Source organism: Mercenaria mercenaria, chromosome 11, assembly GCF_021730395.1.
Source record: "Mercenaria mercenaria strain notata chromosome 11, MADL_Memer_1, whole genome shotgun sequence".
Taxonomy (NCBI): domain Eukaryota; kingdom Metazoa; phylum Mollusca; class Bivalvia; order Venerida; family Veneridae; genus Mercenaria; species Mercenaria mercenaria.
The window spans coordinates 17,304,211-17,316,882 of record NC_069371.1 but is presented as its reverse complement, the minus strand read 5'-3'; the positions used below and the strand labels follow the sequence as shown (position 1 = coordinate 17,316,882).

The following is a 12,672-nucleotide window of genomic DNA, read 5'->3' as shown; positions in this document are numbered from 1 at the left end:
TGCATTAATTTATCCCGCTTCCTATTAGACATTTCTAACGTAAACGTAAATCGGAAACGGATTACTGAATCCGTAAATGTTATTTGCAAATAATGGTCTAAGGGAGATACTATTGCATTACTATTGGATGAAATTGTCTCCCATAGACCACAAATTAGCCTAAAATTTTACGGATTCAGTATTCCGTTTCGTAATTACGTTTACGTTAGAAAGGTCTACTATCAATACAATACTAAGGGAATTGATACTGATCGTTTTTATTGACCAAACATTACACTGCCAAAGACAAACACAATGTACCTACGAACATACACATTTAATCATTGTTTTAATACAAACTCTTAGATGAAATCAAAGTGGATTTGTTTGCAATTAGAAAATATTTTCCTTTACCGGAAATCTTCATAAAATTTTTATTATTAAATTTAAATTAGTTAATCTGATAAAAAAATATATACTGAATAACACACCTGAATGTTAAATCGTACATTTTTAAATAAATCAAAACTTACGTTTAACTTCAAATAAGATTTTTTTTAAGAAGAGAGTCTTTAATAAAGTCTTAATAGATATATGAATAGGTACACAAGAAAGCAAACAAGAACCTTATCACACACTCCTGTTTTCAAACAGAAAAGTTTTTATTATTCAATTTCTTCCACAGTGACCTCCTTGAGTGAAGTTAAACAGTATTTTGTCGCCGGGTACTGGTTTGTAGGAACTCACACCTGTAATATTGAAAAATATACATCATTTATTATTATTATAACATGCGCATCAATGTTTTAGTACAAGATCATGTAATCTGTTAGCATCCATGTAGAAATCTATGGCTGGAGGAAAAAGTACTCTTATCAACGAATATATGATTGCATACGCAGTGTATTTCTGATTGTTTAAATGCGACAACTGAAGCATTATATATCTTTCAACATTTCTATTTCTCATATATAGATTCTATATCTATATAGTCCAACTCGTGACTTTCATTATTTCATTTCGGTCTGATACAACGTCAAACTCGGCCACATCTGTAAACAGGCGTATTCATTAGTGATTCATTTCAGAACATAAAGTATAGCCTAGCCTTAAACTCAAGAGTAAATGAAAGAAATATGTTGATTTGCTACAGTTAATATATTTATCTCGTAAACAGAAACATTGTTTAGCGTGTTCTGCATAAAAACTATAGAAAACCGCTTTTGCAAAAAATGCATGAATAGAAGACATTTTTTCACAGTGTAAAGTCGTGCTCGATTTGTCTGCAAAACTCTATCCCAGGTGTTCAAGAAAGAACAAGCAGACGAGAAAATATATAAAACAATGTGTCCTCAAACATGTTTTGCATTCAAATATTGTAATTTGATGTTAGATCCTTGTCAAAATACAACATGCGTTTATACACTAGAGTTATACCGAGACCGTGTGCTCCCCATTAAATGTTACTCGGTACCGCTACTTGACGGGGTAGGAACAGCACCAAAAGTGACGTAATAAAAATGTGACTTCCTCAATGGAGAAAAACAAATCGATTTTACAGGCCAGTGGGTGACTTTCTTTAGGTATTGCGATTTTGAATAGCCGTTGGTTGTGACTCTGAGGACGGACCGTCAGGGGAGGTTACTAGAGTAACGAAAATCTCTTTTGGTGCAAAAATACAATGTACAGAGAACTTGAATAGTTAAACGGGACAACTGCGGCCAGAAATATATGCCTGGATATCAAATGTCTATTCATAAAAGAAAGTCGTTCGGCTTAAGGGGCTTTCACTTTTCATTACTTCATGAAGACTCAAACCGAGTTAAATACTTTATACAAATTGGTACCTTTCCTTGAAATCATTCAGTTTATATATATTTGATACAAACGAATGAACAGAAACGTATTCGCTGCAGTGAAAGGAAGATAAATTATATTACTTCTTGAAGCATAACGGTGCAGTGACTCCGTGTTTCAAACTTAAACAGCTAAGATCATCAAAAAAATAATTTCATTGGTGCGGAGTTTCACCAATAAACGCGGAAAAATAAAGCTATAAGACTACGAGTCGTGAAACACTCGGAAATTGCTGAAAAAGTTTTCACATCTTTGTTTCAAATTAATTTCTATCTTTCACCGAAATAAGTAAGCGCTTCAGGGGTTTTAAAGGAAACTAAATTACACAATAAAACGGATACGAAAACAGTGACTTTTTAATTCTACATACATGTATTTGCATGCTGTTATCCTCAATGGTGCAACCTTCAAGGCTTTCCGAAATCATTCGGTACGCCGACGCACAAATTATAATTATTTTTACTAACTATATTTGGATGCAAGTCATTTTGTCAGACTAGCTGGACATGCACTACATCAACCAAAAAAATTCTTACCGACATCTAAGGGACCAGAAGAATTTGAAATCTGCCAGTAGGTTTTGTTGACTTTATAGGCTTCGGTCAATAGATGAATCGTATCAACATAGTACCCGTACGGTGATGTAAAATTTGCTCTGAAACTGGAGAAACGAGTGGGTATTTCAATATAAACAGCTCGTCTGTACTAATTAGTATTAACAAACTATACAAAAATAACCGAATTTATACTAGTATTAACTGATTCAAGTAGAAGATAAGAAAATGTTACCATATATTTTCAAACAGGTTAAGTACAGATTTATATATCAACAACACAGCACGACTTAAATGTCATTATCAAGAACACATCAGGACTGGGCATTTAAGGCAGCTATGTCATTATCAAGAGCAGTTAAAAAGCATTGACATCGTCACACGTTAACTTGGCGTCATTTAAGCGTAAGCCTGTTTTAACAGAAACAAGCATATCAGAATGATCAATATTTTGCGGCTTTTATGTACAGTAATATTGAAATGGTATGCGGAATGTAAGAAAATTGATGATGGTCACTGATGTTATTGAGAATATAGCTTGGTGAAAGGTTACTTCTTACGGCCATTGCAAATAAAAATTGGGCAGTTTCATTTGTAATACATGTTTTTCTGCTTCCATTGATAATTTGATAGTTATATAATAAAACTATGCATTGAAAAAATGCGTAACCACAGAAACACGAGCCCCGCGACATACACATTTTAGCATATTATTAGAAAGCTAACACGCATAATAATAAATATTACGCAGACTTCTACGGATAACAATGAAACTGAAATACACTGAAAAGTTTTGAATATCCGTATTTTCCTTCTTTTTCAAAATAAAATTCTTTTGGAGAGTGATGCACTTTAAACCTGGGAAAAACTGTACTTGCAGGTGCATAGATAATAGAATTTGATATTGTACATAGCAGCTAAAACATTAAGGTACAGGAAATACAATAAATTGCTACAGTTCGACTGATTTGAATTTACCCTGGTAAAACCACAGTCACACATACGGCGCGGATAGCTACGTCTAGCCACGGATAGAAACGTAGTAATCCGTATCGTCGATCCGTACCTGAGCCATACCTCAAAGTAGTAATCCGTATCAATCCGTACCAACAGTTCTTCAAAACGTATTCAAGACTTATCCCAAACTTGCAAGTTTCTCCAACTTTTGAACATGCACAAAAGTTTGATCTATCCGTAGCCATTTGAACGTAACTTTTGTCCAACTTGGTTGAAACTTATTCATCCTTAGTTAAACGTACTAAAAGGTAGTTATCCGTACTGAAACGTACCTCGCCGTAACTGACCGTAGTTTTCCGAGGCTGCCCGTACTTAAACGTAGTTCAACGTAGTTCACCGCAGACCCATCCACGCACTGGTTAAGTTGCAGTGAAACGTAGTTCAACGTATTACACCGAACCTACCCGTACTTATTCGCGTCCTGTATTTTTTCCCCCGTTTCTCACCTTTTTTCCCGTACTAAGATGTACGTACTACTCCGTACTTATCCGTGTCCGCCCACCACAGACCAATCCCATCCGCATCGTACATCAACGCACGGATATATCCGTATGTGTGATTGCAGCTTTACAAGGTATACACTAATGTTATACGCTGCAGTTTTATTTATCCCGTTTTCTAAAATTCTGTATGCTACTTATGCTAGATCACGATATTTGTCCAAAAGAAAAACGTTTAACGTTATTTAGCCTTCGAGTGGTTTGTCATCTAATTCATCACGGTTTAGAGTTCAGATGCGCTGGAATTGAACGTCCGAATGGTTTAATATCCAAGCGTCTGAACGATGAACCGTCGTAAATTAGACGACAAACCACATTGAAATATTTTGATAACAATTATTCTGGGATTTATTTATCCGGGTAGTAATTATCGAACGTCTTGCATCAAAGTGACGTCATTGACGTTATTATGTTCTTTTATAGTTCCGCACGTCTATCGCAGAATATACAGAGCTATAACTTTTTTGTTAAACTGGCAGACTAATCGAGCCATGTAAGAATATTATTTCTCAGATGTATTCTAACTAATTTTTTTCGTTGGACAACGTAGATTCCTCATAAATTACAATGATTCCAATAAAAAGATTCGTGATTTTACGTTATTCGAATTTTTTTTATTAAACAACAGACTCAAAAAGCAATCTTGTGTATCCAGTATATAGATGTTGTTTACTGAAAGAAGACATGCCAGTAGAAGCAGAATATATCGTCACCTGAGCACAAAAATTGACATATCATGATCATCTTTTTTGCTGAGGTGACGATATGTATGAAGTGTGAAAAATTACTTTATAAAACCCTCTGGGTTTATCAATACGGCCTCTTCCATGTATCTGATCATTCGCACGAAAGGATAGACCCTCAGATTGATGCTGGACCTGAAGTATGGTTTTTGTAGTTGATTGTTGATGGTATACTGGAAGAATTTTCTGCAGCGTTTACCTTCTTTGCACTGATCGTCTCTGAAAAGTAATATGAATATGTAGAGAACCATGCAATGTATAGACACAGGTCTTCTTTATTGTTCCAACACGATTCACAGCATCCGCCGCAAATGGTATATAAGCATGTAGCAAACAACCTATCTATAATTCCAAGATAATACTTAGCTGTTACATTTTACCCCCACGATTGTATCATATGTGATTCTATCTCACTTCTAATATATACGAACTGTTCCATTGCCAAACGGTAGGCAAACAACATTTTAAATTATTACTCATATATTGATAAAATGTCGTTTTGACCTATGTGCTGAACACGTTACGATGTCTAGAAAATTCCTACAGAGCGAACTCTCCGGACATGTTTTGATCTCTTCGAAAATCCTACAGAGCGAACTTGCTCAGTTATGATTCAACAGTAAGGTCATAAAAATATGCCGTCTTAAAACTGTTGCATCATACACAAGATAACACTGCCCAGATCAAATAACAAAATCTCTGCAACTTATATTTATTTGAAAACACAAAAGTTTGCGACTTGTTAGAATACTGCTTTAAAATACGTCTAAGGTGCTAATCTTTCCAACCGGGGTGTAAACACTACAGTGCACGGAACTGACGGAACTGACTTTTATTATGATCACGTGATCAAGATTCTCAGGTGACTTTTAAGCCGGATCCAAACAATAACTTTTACTTAAGTTTACCTGGGATGATTGCTGTTTTTGATTTGAAGCCTTAAGAAATAGTGAAAGCCAGTCTACAGAGACAAACTGAAAACCTGTATGTGAGATTTTTAAAACACTTATTCCAGATGCCCTAAATTATGTTATCTAGCAGCAAGTACGATGTATGATTAATGCTCCTTCTTGAGGGGGACTTTAATTGATGGCAATAGTCTTGTTAATAAATGTTTTACATACATCTGCAGTCAAATAACGCAAAGCATATACTCCATTTAAACGACTGTGGTTCATTTGCCACCCGGTGAATGACTACTAATTTACTTTTCCGGTCGTGGGTTAATATCCCACCAGATCCACTTTTCTTTTTCTTCTGCTATTACACATTTTAACATTTTTGAATAATTTTGTTTCAGACACGTTAAGCGTCTTTATTTTTACGAACACATAAGTATAATGAACACGGGAAGCATTTATAATTTTTCAAACAATCAACACGGTATACTATTCCTTCACTGAAACGAGTCAAATGCAGGCTGTACATTTTTTCTAATACAGAAGTTTAGACACTTTCATTAAGAATGACTGTAAATGAGTATTGCATTTTCCATTACTGCTCATGAACAGACTCAATCAAACCGAGTCTGCAATTTTCACTGTTTGCCTTGTTTTCGGTGCTTCCGGGGGATCTACTTTTCAGATTTTATTTACTTCACAACAGCGGGTGTTAAGTGCTGTGTGGCGGCCGTAAAAGGTCGCCCCGACTTCATCTCAGTGTTGTTATATTTTCTGGTCCTTCGGGATCATTGATTTCAACTCATTTAGATTTGAAGATTGAATACTGCTTAAGCCGGTGCTAGGGGGCGTGGGCAGTGTTGCATTTTCCATTACTGCTCATGAACAGACTCAATCAAACCGAGTCTGCAATTTTCACTGTTTGCCTTGTTTTCGGTGCTTCCGAGGGATCTACTTTTCAGATTTTATTTACTTCACAACAGCGGGTGTTAAGTGCTGTGTGGCGGCCGTAAAAAGTCGCCCCGACTTCATCTCAGTGTTGTTATATTTTCTGGTCCTTCGGGATCATTGATTTCAACTCATTTAGATTTGAAGATTGAATACTGCTTAAGCCGGTGCTAGGGGGTGTGGGCAGTGTTGCATTTTCCATTACTGCTCATGAACAGACTCAATCAAACCGAGTCTGCAATTTTCACTGTTTGCCTTGTTTTCGGTGCTTCCGAGGGATCTACTTTTCAGATTTTATTTACTTCACAACAGCGGGTGTTAAGTGCTGTGTGGCGGCCGTAAAAAGTCGCCCCGACTTCATCTCAGTGTTGTTATATTTTCTGGTCCTTCGGGATCATTGATTTCAACTCATTTAGATTTGAAGATTGAATACTGCTTAAGCCGGTGCTAGGGGGCGTGGGCAGTGTTGCATTTTCCATTACTGCTCATGAACAGACTCAATCAAACCGAGTCTGCAATTTTCACTGTTTGCCTTGTTTTCGGTGCTTCCGAGGGATCTACTTTTCAGATTTTATATTACAATGGAAATGCATGTAGTCATTATACATGAATCATTTTTATTTTCGAAACTAAGGGTATAGATGATAAATGGACTACACCTGTAATTTGTCTCTGTGAAAATTACTTAAATTTTGAAAATGTTTGTGTCTGTACACACGCTATCAATAAAAGCAGTTTCTTTATAATCTGAATATTGCAAGTTATAGATGTATAATCTAAACAACTCACGTCTCTACTTTTAAAAAAGACATGCAAAAATATGTATGAAATGTCTTCACTGCGGCATAATACAAACATAATGTTTTGAAATCTTCAAACCGAGCTTGCAAAATGTTCATTTTTTGTCGTGTTGGGCGACATGTGGTTTCCCCCTTTTTTCTGTTTATGTTTGACTGAATGTATCATACGGTATCGTAAAAAAATAGCCCGTTTTCATCAAAATTTAAAGTCTAAAAACTCAGACTTTAAGCTGCTAAAATTACTTTTCGTTCATTCCTAATACTGTATATTCTTTACGAAAATTAAAAAAAAATGGCTAAAATATAGCATGACCTATAGCAGAACTGAGCCTGAATTTTAGAGACATAAAGTCTACGTCGAATTTTATTCTTTAAATGTTAAAGAATATTGGCCCAAATAAACAAAGAAAAAAATGTTTTCAATATTAACATATGTTCAAAACATTAAATCGATTAATACTTAATACAGCTCGAGCCTATGAGTGCATGATTCGTTCAGTTTAAACTAAGATAAAATAAATGCATTTGTGCACTATCTTGCAACTTTCCAGCTTAGAGGGAAAAACACCGGGACAATCCAATTGTCAATTGCATAGCTACATAACGTGAGCTATTCCTTCATCCTTAGTGAGGTTTCAAACTCATAGCTAACAACGGCAAGTAAATCGAAATTTCCGCCTCTCGGCCACGTTGACTCTTGTACTTTTATAAGGTATATAATACTTAACGTAAAATAATGTAAAGGCATATACTTTCAAATGGATAATTAATTTGTATATAATAGATTTTGAAGTAAAAACTTTGAAAACACTTCTATGAAATCGAGGAAGGGGATGAATGCTGAGAGTTTTCTGGGGTCTGACTGTATTTGTTATTTATTAAGAAATTACGTCCTGACTACTTAATTACTTTGAAACTGGCACAAAGTCATTTATTTTTTACATTAATATGTGAACAATTCAAAACCACTTGACAATATTAAATTGTTTCACATCCTCTAAAAACACCACTCACATACGAATGCAAAATGGACATGTAGGAACATTTAAAGCATCAGGATATGCAAAACACTTAGATCCTACCTTTTGAAAAGGATCATGTGCTTTAAATGGTCTGCAGAAGCTTTTTTATATAAAAAATATTAGAAACGAGCAGAAGTTATTTATACTTAAATCGATGGCAGATTATAATATTTTATTTGAAACGAAGGATTGATTAGTATTTGCAGTAAATGGAATATATTGGAATAAGTATTGCGAGCAAAGCAAACAAACTGTTACGATATCATTGCTGATTTGAAGCCAAATTATTTACTTCTAAACTTTAAAACTGGGATTAGAGAACTAATTTACTTCGTCTACTGTATTAAGTTTACAAAATTTCAGACGGTAAACAAATACAAACAGGTCTACTTACTGTGTCCAAGATACAGTTACCATTAAGCATAACACAATGACCAGTAGTTTTGTATCCATGTTCAGTATTTAAAATTACTTCTTTGCTTGCTAACAAAATCACAAAGTTTGATTACATATTTCCGTGACAATCTCCATTCAAAGTCCAGAAATATGCATTCAAAGTCCAGAAATATTGGTGTAAACATGATAACGGATGTAATTTTAACTTGTTTACGCTCGGGCAAACAATGACAAACATAAGTGTCATGCAATTAGATTATTTTACATGTACATTATAAACGGATACTGATCCACAATACGTGACAACAATTTAATTGTTTTTGAATTCATAATCACATTAAAGATCTAGGATTTATATTTTCTCTACTGTACAGCTTTTGACTGGTTCTCTGTACAATATTTTGTTATTTAAATTATGTGTTGTATAGGTGTTATGTGTTTTATTTATAAAATAAGGTGTGAACCCCTCACTTCAGACAGTTTCCTAACACTACTTGAGTAATATGTTACGGCTATCAGGTTTAATGCTGGATAAACAGAACATTAGTTCCATATAAGGTCAGTGCATTTAGATAACATTCGTGTTACTGAAATCTGTCAAACTGAATACGTTTCCGCGTTTTTTGTGTTTTTTTATCTTTTTTTATCATTTTATTTTCATTTTCTGAAATAAGACAGCGGGGCAAAGCTCAGAAACGGCCGGTGGCAAAAAAGAAAACAATTTGGAGCTCAAGCCAGTACATGGTGGGTACCTTACAAAGTCTTTTTATCCAACCTTTGAAGACTAGAAGACTATAACGTAGAATAATAACTCAGCCTACGAACGAAGAAAACGTTTGTCGTACTGACGAAATCGGTGTTTAGTGCTCAGATATCATCCAACCAGTTACCAAAGTTTCAAAGAACTGGTTTTAGATTTTATCATTTTAATCATACTTGGTTCGTTCGATTCTCTTAATTGCTAATTACAGCTTATAGAGCTATCTCCATCCAAAATCACATTTTTACTAATGAAAACGTAGAATCTTTGTTTTATTATAAATATAGAATCAAGGGCCGCACAGTGAGACATCGTAACAACTCAGTCTGTCGTAGAGTTGTTGTCACATGTTATTGAGGAGATACGATTTACGTTGGAACGTACCTTTCCCTCGGCTAAATAGGATGACGTCAAGAAATGGTTGAATTGGTTTGATATCATTAAAATATGGTAATTTGATAACGATTAATCTTCACTATATAAGTATGAAGAAATACGCTTTTATGCATGTAACCTTTTCTTTGTGTTTTACCTGATTTAGTTTACAAGAGTCACAGGTTCATGAGGTTTCGGTTAAAGAATTCATAGGCAGTTTTCTTCTGACAGATTTGGGTCTTCCAATATTCAAACCCTGCTCAGAATAATACAAAGCATGCTATTTGTCATTTCAGACCCTAACGGGGACCTGTTATTGGGATAAAAAATGCCCCCGCCCCCCATCAACCCATCAACTTCTTCCATCAACCCATCAACACCCTATTGGATTCAGTGTTAATATATTTTCTGCTCCTTTGAAATCATATATCTATTTAATATCTATGACATAGTTTACCGCTTAAGTCGGTGCTTGGGGAAGGGGGTCGCGTTAGGGGTGTTGCACTTTCCATTACATCTCATAAACAGACATTATCAAACCAAGTCTGCTATTAATTTGCTTGGTTGCATTCTATGTTTCCAAAGGATCTTTTTGTTGATTTTATCACTTAGATTTAGGTGCTTCAATTAGGTGAATCTATGGGCGAGTCCGAGATAAAGTTGTCTTAAACATAATGATGGGACATCTTACATCTGTGTTTAGTGTACATAAACAAACATCATTAAAATCCTTAAATATTCCAAATAACGGTTTGTTTTCAAATTCGGCCTAAATAACTTGCGCATAGACGGATGAAAGTACTCCATAACAAGTTAATGCAAATAACGATAACATACATACATATATACATACATACATATATACATACACCATCAATAATGTATAATAAGTTTAACATCTGGTTTTTGCAGGGTGTACATGTTTTACATACCAGACTGAGGTTTCCAATGATTTCACGGTTGTTGGAAAACTTTATCTTACACCCCGGGTGTAAGATGCCTCTCGTGCTTTAAATGACGTAAGAAGAACTACACCTATGTAGCAGTTTTATGCAGTAATTTATATTTTATTCTTTTAAACGAAATAAAAATCAGATACCTTTATATTTTATTTCTCGATTCGAAAAAGACGTTATTTTATGAAAAATACCTCACACTGCGCTGCAAATGATAAAACAAAACTGGAACTAAACATTGTCTTTGAAACGTCATGACGTCCTTCCTGTTTACGGACGTTGATTTCCCGCGTTTTGTATAAATACAGTACTGTAAGAAAAAAGGTGCTACAAAGAAAGGTATTCGTTTGACTTTATCTTTACTGTTGTTTGTTAAATATGGCATGCAAGAAAAAGGTTTATGAAAATGGATATGACAAGACTTTGAATAAATCCTACTAGGACTGAACTGTTTTGATATTTGTCGTCTGGCCTGTTTCGTCGGGCCCTTAAGGGTGTTTCTCTTGTTGCTCTGTCTTCTGAAAAGGCATTGAGTACATACGTTTTTGGTTCTTAAGGTTTGCTTTTTATATATTTATACACGAGCATTTTTGTGTTTTACATGCCATGCCTTTTTGTTTCCTTTACGTGTGTAAGAGATTCACCTGGAGGGGATTACTTTTATTTACACTGTCCCGTGTCTTTGGAACATGGTGGGGATAAGAGTGAGGTTGGGTGCGCACCATAAACCGGTTTAAGCTCCCCAGTGGTGTTTTTGCCACTGACCGTTCCAAGGCGGTGCCCCACTGTGTTCCTTTGTTTGTTCGTTTTGTCCTATGTGTTGGCTTTGTGTGTGTGTGTGTGTGTGTTCCTTTGTTTGTTCGTTTTGTCCTAATGTGTTGGCTGTGTGTGTGTGTGTGTGTGTGTGTGTGGTGCACGCGTCTGCGTGCTGTGGGTTTCGTTTTGAGGAGGCTGCGTTTTTGGTGCGTGGCATTCCCTGTTTGATATTTGTCTTTGTTTTTTGAAGATTTCCAATAGATGTTTGCCTGTTTTGTGTGCTTTTCTTTTCCGACGAGCCGCTATGGCGTTTGGCGCTGTGGCGTGGAAATTGTGACGTACATGCTATGTGCATCTTCTTTGGTTGAAGGGAAAATAAACTGGGCCGTGTTAGAATATGATAGCAATAATAGATGTGGAATAAATGTTAGAATAATGTAACTTAAGTTAGTTCTTAATAAATTTGATTTGATAAAAGAACTGATTTCTATACTTTTAGTACCAAAGTGCCTAGATTTATCCCTACATCTAACAGGAAAAAATAGACTTACAGCTAACATGTTATATAGTCAGGTTAGCAACAACTTTCAACTTTTTAATGTGCAGATATGATGCTGAAATTTTAGAAATATGTAACAGTGTTTTCATGTTTTACTTATAGTCTCTTATAATTCAATATAATAATGGCAATATAATAATGGCATTGTACTTTTTATGAATTTTATATTAATTTTGTATGTATGTTAATTTTTGCTGAATGATGGGACTCAAATGATTTATAAACTTTAGACACCAAAACGGATACAAATGAAACAATCTATGGTAAACGTAGGACACAGACATTTGCACATATATTTTGTAAATGATTCTGCTTCAAAATATGTGATTTTTCTATTCATACGGTCGCTACGCGTCAGTTAAAATCTGTTTATTTGCCCAAAACTGTTCCAGTTTTGCGGTCGGAAGTATTAATATTACCTATATAATTAAAGGTTGTAACCCGACTATCTTGAGACACACCGAGTGTTTTGTGTTCAATCCTTTCACAGTAACTCTTCGATTGTGTCCGGAACAAGTGGAAGGCCTAAGGTAGGCAGTTGCTTTCATACA

At 35.1% G+C, this 12,672-nt stretch overlaps 1 protein-coding gene across 1 annotated transcript; it reads right to left on the bottom strand.

Moving 5' to 3' along the window:
* Positions 1-241: 241 nt before the first annotated feature.
* On the bottom strand, positions 242-8,875 carry LOC123533029 (cobalamin binding intrinsic factor-like). Its single transcript, XM_053518660.1, has 4 exons — positions 8,714-8,875; positions 4,696-4,869; positions 2,373-2,497; positions 242-728 (listed from the first exon to the last, which is right to left on the bottom strand). Exons 1-4 carry the CDS (start codon positions 8,770-8,772, stop codon positions 649-651), a joined length of 438 nt encoding a protein of 145 aa, XP_053374635.1. The 5' UTR covers positions 8,773-8,875; the 3' UTR covers positions 242-648.
* Between the last annotated feature and the right edge of the window lie 3,797 nt (positions 8,876-12,672).

What these genes read in the sequence shown, in the direction of transcription:
- LOC123533029 (XM_053518660.1), bottom strand. Translation starts at nt 8,772, where the DNA reads ATGGATACAAAACTACTGGTCATTGTGTTATGCTTAATGGTAACTGTA. An exon ending in GTAACTGTATCTTGGACACA is followed by an intron (nt 4,870 to 8,713) that starts GTAAGTAGACCT and finishes ATTACTTTTCAG; the next exon opens with AGACGATCAGTGCAAAGAAG. An exon ending in TTCTGGTCCCTTAGATGTCG is followed by an intron (nt 729 to 2,372) that starts GTAAGAATTTTT and finishes TCAATATTACAG; the next exon opens with GTGTGAGTTCCTACAAACCA.